The sequence below is a fragment of the Meles meles genome, chromosome 16 (assembly GCF_922984935.1).
Source record: "Meles meles chromosome 16, mMelMel3.1 paternal haplotype, whole genome shotgun sequence".
NCBI lineage: Eukaryota > Metazoa > Chordata > Mammalia > Carnivora > Mustelidae > Meles > Meles meles.
The window spans coordinates 59,959,800-59,979,484 of record NC_060081.1 but is presented as its reverse complement, the minus strand read 5'-3'; the positions used below and the strand labels follow the sequence as shown (position 1 = coordinate 59,979,484).

Below are 19,685 nucleotides of genomic sequence, written 5' to 3'. Positions count from 1 at the left end.
AATAAATAAAATCTTTAAAAAAAAAAAGGAAGAAAGAAAGAAAGAAACAAGTCTTCCAATGGATCTATTTGCTCTGGTCAGGTATAAAAGGTATTCAGTAAAAGTGTGCCAAATGCAAGCCGACAGGTAAGAGCATACCTGCTCTGTCTGCAGGGTAGCAAGGAGGCCATGTGGCTGGAGTAGAGTCGACAGCAAGGAGAGAGTGAGGCCACTTCAGGCCAGTGTAAGGACCTGTGGCATGCATGAACAAATACCAACAGTTCTGGGCAGTGGGAGACATGAATGTTGGTTTTATTTTTCTTGTATCTTTCTGGGTTTCTTTTCAAATTTATCAACATAAAAAAGCAAGTTACCGAAAAGAGTATACTGAATGAAGACAAGATCACTTCCATAAATAAGGTAATAGGTACCAACAAAATCCCTGAAGTCTGAATAAGATCCTGATTTTGATAATTATATTATGGTAATAAAATGTAAGAAATACATACCAAAGTATTTAGGAGTAGAAGTCTGCAATTTATTTTCAAACAACTCAGAAAAAATACTTTAAAATACCTTAAGGCCAAAGAATAACAGCTAAGTAGGAGGAAAGCAACCTTACCAACAGAGAGATCCAGGAGAAAACTTCAGGACTATCCCTGCTATCTGAGAACGAAGAAGCACTGTCAGTAGTCCCATCAACTCTTCAAAGCAACTGACCTCAGTCTGGCAGCAACTTATCTGCTCAGCCTTAACCGAGTTCAGAAAGCCTGCAATTAAGTCAGAAAGCACACCTAACAGTCTCAGAAAAGACTCTGCGACTATGACACTAGTGACGTTGCTCTGCTTCCATCTCCAAATGCCTAATCGCTACTCATCCTTCAAGGCCCTGTGAAAGTACCACCTTCTTCCACCTCTGCCCCCAAACCACCAACCTAAATATCACCTCTCTTCCAGAGTCAGATCGAAACACCACTTAATGAACACTAAAAGCAAGAGTGCCCCATGTATCATGATATACTCAACAGTTAACAGAGTTTCTGGGCGTATAGCAAGGGCTCAACAAGTTGAATCCTGAGTTCAACTTTCATGTGGCAAGCACATATTATTACTGTCAGTATTCTCTCCCATAGTTTAAAGTATTTATTACTTTTGTATTAGAGACAACTGCAGTCTTATCAATGCCCCTAGACAGAAAGATGTAGAGCACTGACCAGATGTCTCATTCATTTCTCTAACCCTAGAACAAAGAATTCTCAAGCAATTCTCCACCAGTACACGTCTGATGGCAAACCATAGACACAACTTTCCAAACTATAATGGCTATAACCCTATGACTCCTCTACTCAAGAAAACAGAGAACACAAGTACATGAAGGCTAAACTACTGTAGGCATTACACTAAAATGGACCTGATTCATTCTTAAAATAAATCATTTGCAAAAACTATCATAGGCATTACTCTAAAACATACCTGATTAACTTACAAGTAAATCATTTGTAAACATTCAGTATTTTAGTAAGAGATAACTGCCTATTCATTTTATAATTGACAACACATCAAGACTCTATGGGTTAGAATTACTGACCTAAACCACACAGCAAAGTGTCCCATTTCTAACAGGTACATAGTTTAAAAAAAAAAAAAAAAAAAAAAAAAAGCTGCATAAGGCTGTACCTCTATTAGATCTTCTCTCTTATTTTTTCTGTGGTTCATGTAGAACATTCACAAATGAGAGAGAACAGTCTGACACTTAGATGGCACTCTGTCATCTAAGGGGTAGATGATTTGTTGACGAAAACAAATGAATGGACTACAGCCCACTTTCAAAAAGCTCTGCTAACCTCTGAATGACCAAATAGGCTGGGCCCAGATTTAGAGAATAATCTGAGATCTCTGAACTTCTAAGGGCATCTGCAGAAATAATTTTATTTTACAACAAAAACAAATGGCCTACGCAAGTAGCAAAATTTCAACAGTATTCTCCTCTGGCTTCTAAGTCATCAAAGCAAATAGCCCAGAGCGTTTATTCTTCCTAGCTCAAACTCAAAGTAATCTGACCTCTACCACTGCTATAACCTCTCAGAAAAATGGGCAAGTGTTTCACTTAATTACGGTGGTTTCAAAATTATTCCCCAGAAAATCCTCTGCATAACCTGAAGAAGCAAAAGAAGACATGAAATCTTATCATCATCCTTTCCCAAAGCTCATGTGTCATACCCTCATTTTACCTTTTTTCCATCCTCTCCACAAACCAAAGACACAGCTCAACTAACTGACAAGACACAAATTGTATGTGTGTGTGTTTTGGAAAGAACTTAAAACCCCACAAAATATATAAACTTTAAAACAAGCAGTGGAGGGGGCACCTGGGTAGCCCTTGGTTAAGGGTCTGCCTTCCATTCAGGTGATGATACCAGGGTCCTGGGATCGAGCCCCCATCAGGCTCCCTGCACTGCGGGGAGCCTGCTTTCCCTCTCTCTGCTGCTCCCCCGCTTGTGCACGCTCTCTTGCGCGCTCTCTCTGTCAAATATATGAATAAATCTTTAATAAATAAATAAATAACAGGCACTGGATATAGCCTGTGGCCTAGTCTCTTCACTTCTCTTACCTGCACAGCGTATTTCCTGGTGATGTAGGAACAATTCATTACCAATTTCAAGTGATGTCTAACTTAACATCACCCTCAAGACAATATAATTTAAGAACCTGGTCTTCTGAATTATAAGGAACATGGCTGTCTTCTAGAGCTCTCCACACCAAAACAGACAACTAAGTTCCACGATTAAATTTCCACCTCATCTGAACATCAACTCCATTTCTCCCACATGACAGAGAAGTAAATTGGGAGGGAACGAGTGCTGCCCCTGACAGAACGCTCAGCAAGAAAAGGGAAAATATTTACACACAAGAAGAGGGGCGCCTGGGTGGCTCAGTCGTTAAGCATCTGCCTTCGCCTCAGGTCATGATCCCAGGGTCTTGGCATGGAGCCCTGCATCGGGCTCTCTGCTCAGCGGGGAGCCTGCCTCCCCCTCTCTCTCTGCCTACCTCTCTGCCTACTTGTGATCTCCATCAAATAAATAAATAAAATCTTAAAAAAAAAAAAAAAGCTGCTTTGCTATACTGTTTATGTTAACCACATGTTATGTGGTCAAGACCCCTCCTCCCACCAAACAGGCATCTAGGTGGCTCAGTCGTTAAGCATCCAACTCTTGATCTCAGTGTCATGAGTTCACACCCAGCACTGGGCTCCACACTACTTAAGAAAAAGGAATAAGGGAGGAACCCGACTAGTCAGTCAGTTAAGCGTCTGACTCTTGATCTCAGGGTCATGAGTCAAAGCCCCACATTGGGCTCCATACTGGGCATGAAGCCTACATAAAAAATAAAATAAGGGGCACCAGGGTGGCTCAGTTGGGTAAGCATCTGCCTTCGGCTCAGGTCATGATCCCAGGGTCCTAGAACTGAGCCCCGCATTGTGCTCCCTGCTCACTGGGAAGCCTGTATCTCCCTCTCCCACTTTCCCTGCTTGTGGGCTCCTTCTCTTGCTATATAACTCTGTTAAATAAATAAATAAATTCTTCAAAAAAAAAAAAAATTTAAAGTCATTCACCTCTTAACAAAGTAGAATTTTCTATTTATAATTTAAACCACTCCTAATATTTGGAATCTGACGTTCTAGAAGAAAAGTAAAGACTTTCAAATCTTATATTTATTGTTAAATATATAAATTAGACTTAGATTTAGTACAACACAAATGGGGATACAAATGTACAAATTCTGTGATGCTAAAATTAAATAAAGTCACAAGTATTAGTGTCAAAATACGGAATCATCAAATATTCAATTGACTACCTTCTCTCCAATGAAATAACATAATAGGAAATGTGCCACACCTTCGCTTATGTTGTTCCCTCTGCTGGAATACTCAGACCCCATCTATAACTCATGGTACAGTCCTATTCATCAAGATTCTCCTTAAAAATTGCTGGACACTACATCTGAAACTAATGATGTACTATGTGTTGACTAATTACATTTAAATTTAAAAAAAAAGATTCAGCTTAAATGTCATGTCTCATAAGTTAGGATAGTCTTCAGGCAGCCACTTTCTAATCTTGTATCAGTGATACTACTTATTTTAGCACAGTGCCTGGGTACTTAGCAGGTTGATAAGGTGTTTCAACTGAGCAAAAAAGGAATGCAATCAAAGCTTGTTAGCAAAATCTCTTCTCACCTTTCCTGCCCTAACTGCAGGAAGACAATTTCACTTAACCTTTACTATTTTCCCAAGTCTCTCACTAAAAGAACTTCTCAGCATATTTTTCTCCAGGGAAGAACTGGCAACCTATAAATCTCCTCAAGCTTCATTCTTCCTCTGGGCTCTTATGTACATAAGTTTTATTTTAAGAATAACAGAGACCATACTCTCTCACAAGAGAGAAGATTACAGATCACCCATATTTACCAAAGGAACACTTCCCAGATCTAAACCCATGTCATCAATAGAATCTCCTAAGATTTGATTCCACAACTCATTTCTGGCTAAATTTTCCAAAATGCTATGTCTTCCCCTCATTAGGTCTGTTGGAGTCCAGAAGAAAGCTACCCTGTAAGCCCTTAGGCCATCACAGACATCTAGGAAATGCCAGAGTTTACCTACACATAATTTCCTTTTCTCGTACTCTACCCCTTTCAATTCATGGTAAGTCAAACTTGGCAAAATAAAGAAATTTTTAAAGATGAATGTTGATCAAGAACTTTGGGGTATAAGCTATCAGTGGGAAATACTTTGGATTTAATTAAAAGTTTTAAAGGGTGGTGTAAGCAATAATTAATGTGATTTTTTAAATATGGTAAATACATATGTAATAATATTGATTATATGCTTATATGATCATAGCTATATTTCCTAAAAGATTCAAAATTCTTAATTTCAGAATTATAAATTATAATAAATAAAAGACAAGCAAAATACCAAAAGAAAATAAAGTACAATTTATACGAAAGACCAAGGATCAGTATCCATAATGTACAAAGTAAACCTGGCAAATCAATAATAAAAACAACCCAAAAGGAAGTGACCAAAGAAAATTCACAAAAAAATAGATTAAAATATTCAATAACCATAATGTTAACAAATATTTGAGAAAATTAAATGATGACTAACACCCACAGATGGTAAGGATGTAAGGGAAAATGTACTCTACCATAACTCTTGGTCAAAATATTAAGTGGAATGGTCTTTCTGGAGGATAATCTGTTAATACAATTTAAAATGTGCATTCCCTTAAATCCAGCAATTACACTCAAAAAGTTATCCCAAAGGGCTATTCACCAAGTGGTGGAAAATATGTTCAAGGAATACCACTGCATCATTGTTTGAAAACACTGATTGCGCAGAAACCCTCTAATGTCCATCAAAAGGGAAATGGTTAAATATATGATGGAACATTCTTATAAGACATTACTATTCAGTCATTAAAAAGAATGAAACAAGTGTACTGACAAAGATCTCAAGAAGACTACAAAAGTAAGAGAACAATAATTCTAGAATTAAACCAATTACATTTAAAGATAATAAAATCTTAATTGCTTCCCTACCTATGTAAAAATATAAAAAAGGGTTTAGAAAAATAACCAATGAATAAAAGAGGTTTACCCAAGGGAAAAGGAGCAAGATAGAAGACACTTCTCCCTTTAACTCCTAATACCTCTTTATGACACTTTTATGATCAGTGTTTCTGTATTATTTTTATAGTGCTTTTTAAAAATGAAAATAAAAAATAAATACCCATACACACAAAAAAGTGGGTTAGATGTTCTTCACTGTAAAAGGCAAGGATCAAGATTTATTCATGGCCAGCACCATCCTGGACATTGAACATTTACCACAAATATAACATCGAAATGTAACATCCAAGTAGCTATTAATGCAACAAGCAATCGCTACTTAAAAGAAAAAAATTCCTCTGTGTATCACTAAATGTGTACAACTTCCTAGGCTGCCTATTATCATGTCATGTTAGAAACGCTCATAGTGGAACATCCCTTCTGCAAACAACCATTATAAAGTAGAAAAAAAATATTAAAAAAACAAATATGAAAAGACACTAAAGAGTAAGAAAAAGCCCACAGAAACAAGAGCTAGATATCTGAAGTAAGAGAAGGGCACTAGGTAAGTTTCCCATATTTTAAGGATTTTTACCAAAAAGCAGGCTCCAGTCAGTAACACTAGGTAGCTACAACTCAAGTAAGAAATTTAGTCTTACCGGTTGAAGAAATAAAAGATAAAGTTCAGTGCAACTACAACAGCTGGAAAATGAGGGAGAAAGTCCTAAAGAAGAGAGCCACAAAAGGGTGGCCTCAATTTCTTCATATTAACTCTGCCTAAATTTCTGGCTGATCTTTGAATGTTTCAAGCAGCCCAACGAAAGCTAAAAGAACTAAACAGAGGTTTCAGTTGCTGCCCACTGCAGAGGAAAAAAAGGGGGAATTTGAGTTAAGCCAAATTAATAGCCCTTTTGAACAAAGCAATCAGCATTCTTTGGAGGAACATAATGTAATCCAAGCTCTACAACACAGCAGACACCACGTGCAGGATGCAGTACAAAATATTAGACATATGAAGAAAAGGAAAATGTGATCTGCAGGCAGGAGTAAAAAAAAAAAATCAATGGAGATTAACTTCAAGATAATCTAACTGCTGAACTTGGTAGATAGGGACTTTTAAAGCAACTATTAAAACTATGTTCATAATCAATTTACAGACTCCAAGATCTCAGCAGAGAAGCTAGAGGGGAAAGGGGAAATTCGAGAACTAAAAAACATCAGAAATGGGGTGCCTAGGTGGTTCAGTTGGTTAGGCGTCTACCTTCAGCTTTGGTCAAGATCCCAGCGTCCTGGGATCAAGCCCAGCATTGGGCTCCCTGCTCAGCGGGGAGCCTGCTTCTCCCTTCCCGCTCCCACTCCCTCTGCTTGTGCTTGCTTCCTCTCTCTCTCTCTCTCTCTCTCTCTCTTTCTCTGTGTCAAATAAAATCTTTAAGAAAATTTTTTTAAATAAAAATCTTTAAAAAATTAAATCAAAAATAAAAATAAAAAACATCAGAAATAAAAAATTCACTGGATGGGCTTAACAGCAGACTAGAATTGAGAGTAGAAAGAATTTGGAAATAGAAATTATTCAATCTGAAAAAAGGGGGGGAAAGGGTGAAAAGAAAAGAAAGTAAGTCCCAGTGACCTGTGGCCCAGTATCAAAAGCTCTAACCTAATTCTAACGTGAATCATCAATAAAGGAAGATAGAAACATAGAGAATGGGAAAAAAATATAGAAATGAGTTGAAAATTGATTAAAAAAATTACTTTAAAAAAATTACTTTTCAAATTCAAGCTCAGTGATGCTCAAATAGGTTAAAAGAAATACATTATAGAAACAAGATGGGATCGGGAGGGAGACAAACCATAAGAGACTCTTAATCTCACAAAACAAACTGAGGTTTGCCGGGGGGAGGGAGGTAGGGAGAGGGTGGTGGGGTTATGGACATTGGGGAGGGTATGTGCTATGGTGAGTGCTGTGAAGTGTGTGAACCTGCCGATTCACAGACCTGTACTCCTGGGGCTAATAATACATTATGTTTATTTAAAAATTATAATAATTAATTAAAAAAAGAATTCAGATGGCGGAAAAAAATACATTATAGTCAAACTGCTAAAGAGCAATGATAAAGAGAAAAATCTCAAAAGCAACCAAAAGGAAAACACATTATATATAAGGAAACAATAATATGAATGATCACTAACTTCCCTTCAGAATCAGAGGCCAGAAGACCGTGAAACACATTTACAGTACCTAAAAAGAAAAGCAAAACAAAACAAAAAAACTGTAAACTTGACATTCTATAGCCAGTGGAAATATTCTTAAAGTTTGAAAGTTAAATAAAGTCGTTCAGATAAATAAAAACCAAGAGAATTTGTCACAAGAAACCTACACTACAAGAAAAACTACAGGAAAATTTTTAGGCTAAAAAGAAACAGGAAGATATGAAGAAGTGGAAATGGTAAATATGTACATAAATATGTCCCATTTATCCTCCTCATCTTTATAATACCTAGTTATTAAAGCAAAAATTGTAATACTGTATTGTGAATTTTATAGCATATATAGATATATCATGAGACAGGTAGAGCATAAAAGGGGGAAGGATTAATAGACTACACATTTTATATAAAGTGGTTCAATATTAAACGTAAACTGTGAGGGGCACCTGGGTGGCTCAGTGGGTTAAGCCTCTGCCTTCGGCTCAGGTCATGATCCCAGGGTCCTGGAATCGAGCCCCGCATCGGGCTCTCTGCCCGGCAGGGAGCCTGCTTCCCTCTCTCTCTCTGCCTACCTCTCTGCCTACTTGTAATTTCTGTCTGTCAAATAAATTTAAAAAAAAAAAAATCTTTAAAAAAATAAAATAAAAAATAAAAGTAAACTGTGAGAAGTTAAGGATATATATATCACAATCCCTAAGTAACCTCTAAAATAAATGCTAAGAAGTATAGCTAATAGCTAAATTAAAATGAAATTTGAAAAAAAAATTCAATTAACCTAAAAAAAAAGGAAAGGTAGAAAAGAACAAAACACAGGATAAAGGGGAAACAAAAAGCAAAGTGGTAGATCTAAAAGCAACTGTATCAAAAAATACATTTAATGTAAACAAACTACACATAGCAGTTAAAACCAAAACCCAACTAGGTACATACTATCTATAAAAGACACACTTTGAATTTGAAGACATAGTTATGTTGAAAGAAAAGTGACAGCAATAGATACTCCCTGCATACAGAAAGCAAAAGTGTCTGTACTAATATCAGATAAAACAGATTTCAAGTCAGTCTATTACCAAAAATAGCATGATATTTCACATTACAAAGGGGGATAATTCACCAAGAGGACATAACAATTACAAATGTGTATGCCCCTAATAACAAAACTTCAAAATACATGAAGCAAAACTGACAGAATTCATTGGAGAAACAGACAAATCCACAGTCATGGTTAGAGATTATCAACATCCCTCTTTTGGAAATTGATAGAATTAGATGATTATGATGATGATGATGATGATGATGATGGTAGTAGTAATAACAATAATAAATGTCTAGAGAACACCATCATTCACTTTGACCTAACTGACACACAGAACAGATATATGATGGCAGAACACACTTTTTTCCCCAAGTGTATATGGAGCATTTACCAAAAAAGATCACATGCTGGGCCATAAAATCAGTCCCAACAAAATTTAAAAGACTAAAATCCTATAGAGTATAGAATTACATTACCAATCAGTAACAATAAAGTATCTCTAAAAAACCCAATACTTGGAAATGAAACAACACACTCCAAAGTTAACCCATCATCAACAAATAATCACAATATATCTTGAATTGAATGAAACTGAAAATACAACATATCAGAATTTGTAAACGCAGGGCTTACTGGTAAATTTGTAACTTTAAATGCTAATACTAGAAAAGAAGATCTAAAACTAATGACCTAAGTTTTTGGTTTTTTGTGTGTTTTTAAATGACCTACGTTTCTAGAAAAATGTAAAGGAAGAAAATAAGGTAAGAACAGAAATTTTTTTAAAAAGATTAAAAAAACCAGAAATCAATGGCATTTTAAAAAGACAAACAGGGAAAATTAAGGTAAAACATTGGTTCTTTGAAACCATCAACAAAATTAATAAATCCCTAAACTATACTAATCAAGAGAGAGGGAACACAAATTAGCAATATCAGAAATGAAAAGGATATAGCATTAAAATGATAAGGAAATATTAATAAGGTGAAAAAACATCATAGAAAAGTAAATTTTTTAAATTCACCATCAAAGCAGAAGCAAAAGTATATATAGAAGACAATTAAGTTAACACTAATAGGAACCTGCCACAGTAGAAATCTCTTGTAACTCAGCAAGAGGAGAAGCCGGTTCCGTCTTCATACTGTTTTCTCCCATTGACTTGCAGTTCAATTCCAAGCCTGCAGCCCCCAATCCATCACCAAAGGAGTGGCAAGTCAGTGCAGATGAGACCTGGTCAGCTTCCAAAGGAGATTTTAACTGACCTAGAAGAAAAAAAAGAGAGCCCAGGGAACAATTACAGATATATAATCAACCAAAAGTCCCACAGCAGACTAAGATACCCAGGGACTTTTTAGAGGAAACCCACCACACAGCATACAAGAATACATTCAAAGGTTCCAGCACATACAGTCAGGGCTGTGAGCATCTCAAAGAAAAAGGTCAAAAAAAGACCAAAGTAAATAGAGGATTTTCTGCAAGTGTTGACAAAAAGGCAGACACACTGGAGCAAGATGGCACCAGATACATAGAGAGAGGGACAGGACTCTTCAAGCACTGTACCTCCAACCCAACATTCAGACATATTCAAGTAAAAACAATCACAAAAGCGTTCAGAAAGTTTGTCTACTGAATCGCCAGTGAAAAAGAGTATAAGAAACACTGCAACCCATTCAAAAGTTTAATTTCAACACCATCTAAACTTGTAGAGGTTGTATACAATGATTTAGATTGGTTCTCACTAGAGAGGCAAGCTGGCAAGACCATTCTAGAACAGACTGTGACTCACCTTCCTCAGATTCCTTGGTACTGGATGATGTATTTTGCAAAGGTTCAATGTTAACCGTATCAACCAAATCTGACACAACCAAGTCAGGATCTAGGATCTCGTGTGTCCCATTAGTGGACAGCCTGGAGGACCGTCTCCTTGATAAGTCCTTATCAGTGTTTTCCGAATAAGTTTTTGACTTTTCCTGGGCTATAAACCATTAAGAGAGTTATGGTCAAGAACCCAATAAGAAGAAATAACTCTGCTATTACAGATTTCTGGGCTGGTTACCTCTATAAGGGCTTTATAGAAACTTCTAGAATACTGGACCAGTGAGAAAAGGAAATATCCTTTCTTAATTGTTGTTTTAGTAAAGGGAATCTCTCTGCCCGGAGAGAATCATCCTTATTCATGGTCTGAAAAATCTGTTTTAGGTCATGCCCCAATCTTGACAACTAAGTTCTATTTTGGGGCTTCCCAACTTACAAATTTATGTACTAATCTTCAAAGTCAGTCAGGTTTACAAACCCTTAGAAAAATCACAAATCATTTTTGGAGTCAAAGTATTTTTTTTTTAATCAATGAATAGCATTTTTCAAGTTTTACTCAACATATGAAAACCATCCCTTCCTAAACCACTAAATTTCCAATGAAAATGTAGTTTATGGGCATGAAGAAGAAATCTTCTTCTGAATCTGAATCCAATGTTAATATAGTTTCTGCTTTGGGATTTATTTTTCTTCAAGCAAAACTCTTTCTTATCCAACCCAAACCATCCACATTAGCTCCTATGACCAAAAACCGCATTAGAGCCTATTTTTGGGAATAGGAAACAACATGAATACAGAGGAGGCTAACCCAAATAACATCAAGTTCTAGTCACACGTACACAAACTGGAGACTCACATGAATTTTTGTGAAGCCGGGGACGTTTTAATGGGACTTCACTTCCTTTCGATATTTTCCGCCTTCTCAACTCCAATGTTATTGGTTGCAAAGTTTGAGAGTTTGAATCCACAGCTATAGTGTATATAAAACCACACAAAAGAAGTTATGTAATTTCTTTGTGCCCAATCCTCCTGATTATATAGAAATAAAACATACACATACACTTGCATGATAAACAGACCCCCAAAGAGCTAATAAGAAAATATAAGTGTAACAGGTGAAACTACTTCCTTAATGACATGCTGACAGCCTATAGACAGAACTCCTTCATCTCTTTTTCCCTCTTTTTTAAAAAGATGTATTTAAGTAATCTCTACATCCATTGTGGGAGTCAACCCCAACATCAAGAGTTACATGCTCTACCAACTGAGCCAAACAGGGACCCCGTCCTTCATCTTTTTTTTGGGGGGGGGGTTCTCTTATGACCCAGCTCTGTATACACTTCTCTCTTAAAATCCTCTCTTTTAAACACTAAGCCCCAGGGACACCTAGGTGGCTCTGTCTGATAAGTGTCTGCCTTCGGCTCCAGTCATGATCTCAGGGTCCTGGGATCCAACCCTGCATCGGGTTCCTTGCTCAGCAGGGAGTCTGCTTCTCCCTCTGCCTCTCTCCTGGGGCTTGTGCATGTGTGCGCTCGCTCTCTTCACAAAAAAAAAAAAAAACAAACAAACAAAAAAAAACCTTCAAAAAACAATAAAACAAAAAATATATAAAAAATAAAAATAAAACACTAAGCCCCAACATGACTTCATTTTTTCAAGATTTTCTTTATTTAGGGGCACATGGGTAGCTCAAGGCGCCCCACCAGTTAAGCGTCTGTTTTCGGCTCAGGTCAGGCTCAAGTCATGGTCTAGGGTGCAGTCCTGGGATCCAGCCCTGCTTCAGGCTCCCTGCTTGGTGAGGAGTCTGTTTCTCCCTTCTCTTTATCGTCCCCTCCCCCTTTTTAAAAAAATATTTTATTTATTTATTTATTTGAGGGAGAAAGTGAGCACGAGCAGGGGTGGGTGGGTTTGAGGGGCAGATGGAGAGGGAGAAGTAGACCTCCTGCTGAGCAGGGCACCCAATGCAGGATTCAATCCAGCACCAGGATCATGACCTGAGCCGAAGGCAGACACTTAACTGACTGAGCCACCTAGGCACCCCCAACATGACTACTTTAAAACATGAAGGGGCAAGGGCAATTTTTAAAAAATCATTTTATCACCATCAAATCTCCTCATCAAAACTTGACTTAACCAATACTCAGGAAATCCACCATTCAGGCTAATTCCTAAAATATGTACCTGGGACTACAACTTGAGTGTTGTTTTCAATCCCTACTTGCTAAATTAGTTAGGTTGGCATTGGTCTTAGTTATGAGGGACCAAAAAGAATGTCAACATTTACAACCTCTTAAAAACAATTCCAGAAAAATCTCAGGAGACCATGCTATTTGATAGTCAGTGTTCCAGGCAAGGCTGTTGATTCCAACAAATCCAGCTCTGACATAATTTAGCAATGCAGACACTAAACCATTGGATAGTATTCACTCTTTATTTTTAAACCCAACATTTAAGAAGCTCTTCCCAATCATGAAAGATGAGAATCCAAAAAACGGGCGGAAGAAAAAAAACAAAACAAATGAAACTAGGAAAGCTTGGGGGGAAGGTAGGGCTAAGGGGTCTGATGAAGGCTGAAAGGAGAGAAGGGGAGAAAGGGGGAAAGAGATTAGGGGGTGGCCCACAAAGGGCAGGGGATTTGGGGACTGGGGAAGAAGACTCACTGAGGACCAGTAGCTTCAGATCGGCCATGTTGAAAAGCCCAACAAGAGACGGGCTGAGCTCTGAGGAGGCAAACCTAATGAGTATGCTGAACTCCTTGGCTGTGTTCAATCTTCCCAATGTGCCAACATTATTTTGTTCCAAGTGGTGAGAACTTGGAAATCATACACATTCCAAATTAAACACAAATACAAACAACCCTCCCTAAATAACTCAGATTCTGTTCCAATCTAGTCTGTAAACTTTAGAGAGCTCAGTGCTCCACTGGGTCAATGAGCTTTTTCCAAGCAATTTTTAAAGGACATTTGAACTACAAATTAGAAATCTGGTAAGCATTCTTCAGTTTGATACCACATACAAACCAGGGCTGACTACATAGAACTTTAGTGTTTCCCAAACTCTTACAGTTAAGAATCATCTGGGAAGGTTGTTAACAATTCCAGAGATTCTGACTGGGGAGAAATGCCTCAGGCAAACTTGGAAAACACTATTTCTCTATTAAATCGATCTGGCATGAAACTTATACTTATAAAATGAAAGCAATCAACTGAAGGCCTCCCCACCTTTTTTAATGAGTGAAGTCATGTGGCTTCATAGGGGCAGTAGGCAAAGTTGAATACAACTACCCCAGTACATACTTTCCAGAGGGTACAAGCCAGATCCTGAACAGCTAAAGGGCAATCTGTTTCAGAGCACTCAATTCCCATATACATGCTTTTCTAACCTGAGGTGAGGACACATCAGACTTCTACCAGGATGATTCAAAGTAATTTTCCACCCCTCCCTGCATAAGTACACTCCTTCCATTTAAAAAAAAAAAAAAAAAAAAAAAAGGCCTAACAGTCATCCTACATCTTTTTTTTGATTAACTTTTAATAGTATTTTTAATTAACATATAATGTATTATTTGCCCCAGGGATCATCCTACATCTTAACATGGCATACTGCCCAGAGGTTTAAAAATCTCCAGATCGTCTCATTTGGAGTTCCTCCTTTGAACACAGAACACAGAGGTAAGTTTCTCAATTCTCCCAATTATGGTTTACAACTACTACCATTCTCAACCCACAGAAGACAAGTCAATTCACTACGGATACGTTGGGCAGTTGGGGTTTAATTCTCCCCCAGAATCCTATAGAATATACAAGAGTCACAAATGCAAGCCACATGTGTAATTTTCAATTTTTTACTTTAAAAAAAAAGTAGGGGTGCCAGGGGGGCACAGTGGGTTAAAGCCTCTGCCTTCGACTCAGGTCATGATCCCAGGGTCCTGGGATGGAGCCTGGCATCGGGCTCTCTGCTCAGTGGGGAGACTTCTTCCTCCTCTCTCTCTTTGCCTGCCTTTCTTGCCTACTTGTGATCTGTCTGTCAAATAAATAAATAAATAAATCTTTAAAAAAAAAAAAAACTGCTTTAAAAAAAGTAAATTTAATTTTAAGAATATATTTTAACCCAATACACCCAAAAACATCATTTTGACATGTAATCAGCATAAAAAGTTGATATTTTACAGGTTTTTTTTTTACTTAGTATTTGAATACCAGAGTAGACTTTATACTCACAGCACATCTCAATTTAGACCACCCACATTTCATGTACTCAATAGCCGCATGTGGCTAATGGCTACCATACCCGACAGTGCAGGTCTAGGCCATAATTAGGCCTAGGGGCAATTCCAGCATGCTCAGCTTTTGCGCACAGTGACAAGCACTAAAGGAGGAGATGGCTTAATCCATCTGGGAAGAAATCAAACTATATCTAATTTCCTATCTTTTTTTTTCTAATTTCCTATCTTAAAGTTAGAACTCAGATGTTAGAAGGGTGTCTACTGGGAATGAATACAAATATTTATTTGAAGTAAATTAAGGCAGACTTTATTTCCACAGAAATTAAGTCTGATGTAGCTGCCTGGATTGATAGGATTCACTCTGCATTCCACATCATGCAGGACCAGTAAGTGAGCTAACTCTGTGGTTCTGCAGTTCTAATGAAAATCTATTAAATGATTTTCAAATTTTTAAAAGAAAGATATTTTAAATATATCATTTGCAGTTATATAAACTTGTGAGAAAAAGTAGATACCATTCTAAAATGTACTAAAGGTGAGGCGCCTGGGTGACTAAGTCGTTAAGAGTCTGCCTTGGGCTCAGGTCATGGTCCCAGGGTCCTGGGATGGAGCCCTGCATCTGGTACCCTGCTCAGCGGGAAGCCTACTGCTCCCTCTCCCACTCCCCCTGTTTGTGTTCTCTCTCTCACTCTGTCTCTCTCTGTCTTAATAAATAAAATCTTAAAAACTAAAACTAAAAAATAAATAAAATGTACTAAAGGATTCAGTTTTTTCAATATTCATGCAGGAAATATACAAGCAAGAATGTGTAAAGACCACTGCCAGATTATCCTAGCCAGCATTCAAACTGGATCTCTTTAGAGATCCTAAGGGTTCATCATGTCACTGAACTGACCGAGAGAAGGAGTGTTTGATCTAGAAAGAAATTCAGGATGTGTTTTATTCTTGGATATTCCTGAAGAATTCCATATTTCAACTTTCTAAAATAACCATACATTCTTCCTTAAATCTGTACCCTTTAACCTTAACTCTTACCAATTAGCCATCTCAGTTTTTTACTTGGACTGTGAAAATGTCAAACCCATAATCACTCTCCAGATAGCTCAACTTCAAAATGCACCATGCCTTCTTAGATCCAGTGTTCTCTGATCCAGGCTCTGTCACACACCCACATCTAATTACTTCTTCCCTATTTCATGTCTCTCAGGAAAACTGTTATTTCCTAATCCCAGGTTCTATTAAGCTTACTTAACCTGAGACCATCTGAATAGGCACAGGCGTAAGACCTTAGCTTATTAGGTTTTACCAAATAAACTGAAGCATCTCGTGGACAGTTATGTACATCCCAGAAGCTTAGTCAAGGACATGTTTTGCAACTTACATTCATCTGGATACATTTCCTTTAAAATTCAGCTCCACAAATGTAACTTATTTTCAGATCACAAGACGATTCAAGGTCCGTCATAAAAATGGAAGATCTTTAGTATGGAAGTCATAAAGAACCACCAAAGCCACAGAACACTCTGGCATTGCACAATGCAGACCCCACTTAGGAAACTCACCAGTAGGAGCTATGGAAGGGGGCCTGCCTCGTTTTCTTTTTGGCTCCCTCAAGTTTTCTTGTGGACTCTTCACAATGTCATTTTCAGGTTTTTTATCCACTTGAGCATCTCCAGAATACTCTCTGTCATTTTCTGAAATGTTCTCCTTATCTTCCTTCTCGTTCTTGGGAAGGCTCTTCTCTGACACCTTACCCTTTTCAGAACAGATTAACTTTCCTTCTTTATCAGGCTGCTTGGGACGCTTTTCTGTCTTTAAGGCTTTGTCCTCTTTGTCTTTCTTCACGTTGACAGTGGCTTTTCTTTGCTCTTTAAACTTCTCTCGTTTATCAGGAGACGATGGAAGACTTTTGTGATCTGTTTCTTTAGGCCTAGCATTACCCACAATATTCTAAAATGAGCAAAATAGCAATGAAACACACTTTGTGATTACTTGCAAATATAAAATCAGATGGTATTTTGCAAACTTATGAAGACAAACAAATTAAAACAGGACATATGCTGTGTCGCATAATGGAAAGAACCACTGAAAATATTGATCCATACTCTGAGACTTGAGAACCAATCCTAAATTTAAAAGAAACAACCGTCTTGTTCAATTCCTTCTGAGACAGAGTGATCTCCCATATTTTGATTATTAATAACTCACTAGATAATTAAAGGGACAGAAAATACCCCAGGAACAACTTCTGCAAAGCAATCTTTCTGACAGAGATGTTCTAAGAAAATGCCCCCAAGTTATATCCTCCTCATCCCAAGCATGACTACCCAGACCCAGGGCCTTTCAGAGGCCTGGCTCAGTTTGCCAGTGGATGTTGATGCCCTGTGTGGAGAAGAACACAAACTAGTAACTGGAGCCTGAACAGGAAAGCTATAAAGATTATCCAACCCATGGGGCACCTGGGTGGCTCAGTCCGTTAAACGTCTGCCTTTGGCTCAGATCATGACCCCAGGGTCCAGGGATTGAGCCCCATGTCTGGCTCCCTGCTCAGTGGAAGCCTGCTTCTCCCTCTACTCCCAGCTTGTGCTCTCTCTTGCTATCTCTGTCACTATCTCTCTCTCTCTCAAATAAACAAATAAAATCTTAAAAACAAACAAACAAAAAAAAGACTATCCAACCCAGGAGCAGGTTTTTGCTTCCTCAGCTGGGTAAAGGTTGTGCCCAGTCCAGCAAAGGCACCAACTATACTCTGAAGCTAAGTTTTTGTCCAGTAGACAGAAGTCCAACTTCTTGGTTACTTTCCTCCTAAATAACTTTTAAAGAATTAATTCTAAAACTCCTGTATCCTAGTGGGACACAGCTCTGAAAGCCAGCTCTGAATGCTCTGGAGTTTCCAAAATTGCAATTAAGTCTGTGGATGTATTTCTCTTCCAAGACCTCTACAGAACAGCGGGAAGCACATATCATGTTCATATGAGGGATCCCCAGTAACTAGCACGTACTAGGCACACAGATCTCTCCCAAAAGCTGGAAGGAGTGCCTAAATACTCAGTGAGTGAAGGTTTACTTTGTCCCACAGGGAAAAATAATAAAACAAGGAGAATCCCTATGATTGGAGCCTAGAAGGAATTATTTTTTCAAGCCCCCCAAATTTTCTGAAAGCAGGTTTGAGAACAAGCACTCCTCAGGAACTGCTGGCAGAACTATGAATTATAACCACCTTGGCAGGAAGGAGAAGCATTCTCAATTCATGCCAAAAAAATTAAAAGTTAATACTTTTGAACTAGAATGAATTCCTAGAAATGGAACTAACAGAATAATCGAATTTGGACACCCAGATTTACAAATATCCTTATAAATAACCTTTAGGGAATTGGTTACACACAGAACAGTTATATATATATTACAGAATACTAAAGAGCCAGCAAAGCCATATTCTCATACACTATTAAGAACTGAAGAAAATGTTATTGTCAGAAGAGCAAAATATAACCCCCATCTTTTTTTAGAAAAAAAAAGGGGAGCAAAATATGGAACAGTAATATACTATATGACCCCAATTTTAAAAAATATACAAATATTTAACAAAAAAACACAGGCTATAGCCAATACATTAAGAGCAACTATATTTAGACAACAGAATTATGTCATTTTTACTTTCTTTGTGCTTTTCTATAGTGTCCAAATTTTCTATACCTTATATATTATTTTATAACTTCAAAAAAAATTAATGTTCCTAATATATAAATTATCAAAACATTTAGAGCAGCACAATTACACAGAAAAAAAAAAGCCTCAAATCTATTCTAATAATATACTAAAAAAAGCCTTAAAAATTATCTATGACTGATATTTTTAAGAAGTTAAGCTTTGGAGGCACGTGACATCCACCCACAGTCATGGTCAGGCCAAGGGCTCCATTCCATTGCTTGGGCACCTTGTCTAGAGCTGGGGCCTTAGGCTTGGCCTCCTACAGGACACAGGGCACCCAGTTTTCAGATGCCTACAGGAGGGAGCTCTTAGACAAGGCCAAAAAACACCACTTCTTACACAGCCTGGTCCTATTATGGGTGTCCTGTTGTAGAAAGCCCCTTGGGGCCGGATTACAACTAGCCTCTGGAACCAGCTTTACTACCAGGTTGAGTGAAGACCCAGTGTCCAGACTTTGGCTCCTGTGGGAGGGAGCCTACTAATCTCAGGCTGGCTTACCTTGGCTCTTTGAGTTTCCTTGTATTTAATTTCTGGGTACCTTTTTTTTCCTGTAAGATTTTATTTATTTATTTAACAGAGAGAGAGACAGCGGGAGAAGGAACACAAGCAGAGGGAGTGGGAGAGGGAGAAGCAGACTTCCCACCGAGCAGGGAGCCAGATGTGGGACTCGATCCCAGGACCCCAAGATCATGACCGGAGCCTAAGGCAGCCACTTAATGACTGAGCCACACAGGTGCCTCTTAATTTCTGGGTGCTTTTTTAAGAGTTGAAACAGGGAGGAATTAAAAGAGAAAGGCAAATTTTAAAAAATAATTTTTAAAGAAAGTTAAGCTTTATGTAGCCATTATGGAACCCTACCTAGATCTTTAGGGCTGAGGAGACCTGAGAAGTCATTTATACAAATATAACACTGTCTTGGAAAAAAAACAAACACAAGCAGGAACTGCAGGCCTATACCTGATCACCCACCAGATCCGAGATAAGGTGAGACACTTGGGATAACTGGGAATTGGGAACTGAATCACCCACCAGTCCACCCTGGATAAGGTGCTCATCTCCAACCCAAACACCACAAGTGCTGTTAATCAATTTATTCAGTACAGC

The 19,685-nt window shown here is 37.9% G+C and overlaps 1 protein-coding gene across 1 annotated transcript in view; it reads right to left on the bottom strand.

Moving 5' to 3' along the window:
• Positions 1-19,685, bottom strand: part of PHF20 (PHD finger protein 20) — a 145,928-nt gene that overhangs the window by 55,979 nt on the left and 70,264 nt on the right. Inside the window, exons 6-9 of the mRNA XM_045981224.1 lie at positions 16,433-16,820; positions 11,502-11,615; positions 10,617-10,805; positions 9,913-10,092 (exon numbers count right to left, since the gene is read on the bottom strand). Of these exons, the coding sequence (XP_045837180.1) occupies positions 9,913-10,092; positions 10,617-10,805; positions 11,502-11,615; positions 16,433-16,820 (871 nt within the window). The remainder of the gene's footprint in view (positions 1-9,912; positions 10,093-10,616; positions 10,806-11,501; positions 11,616-16,432; positions 16,821-19,685) is intronic.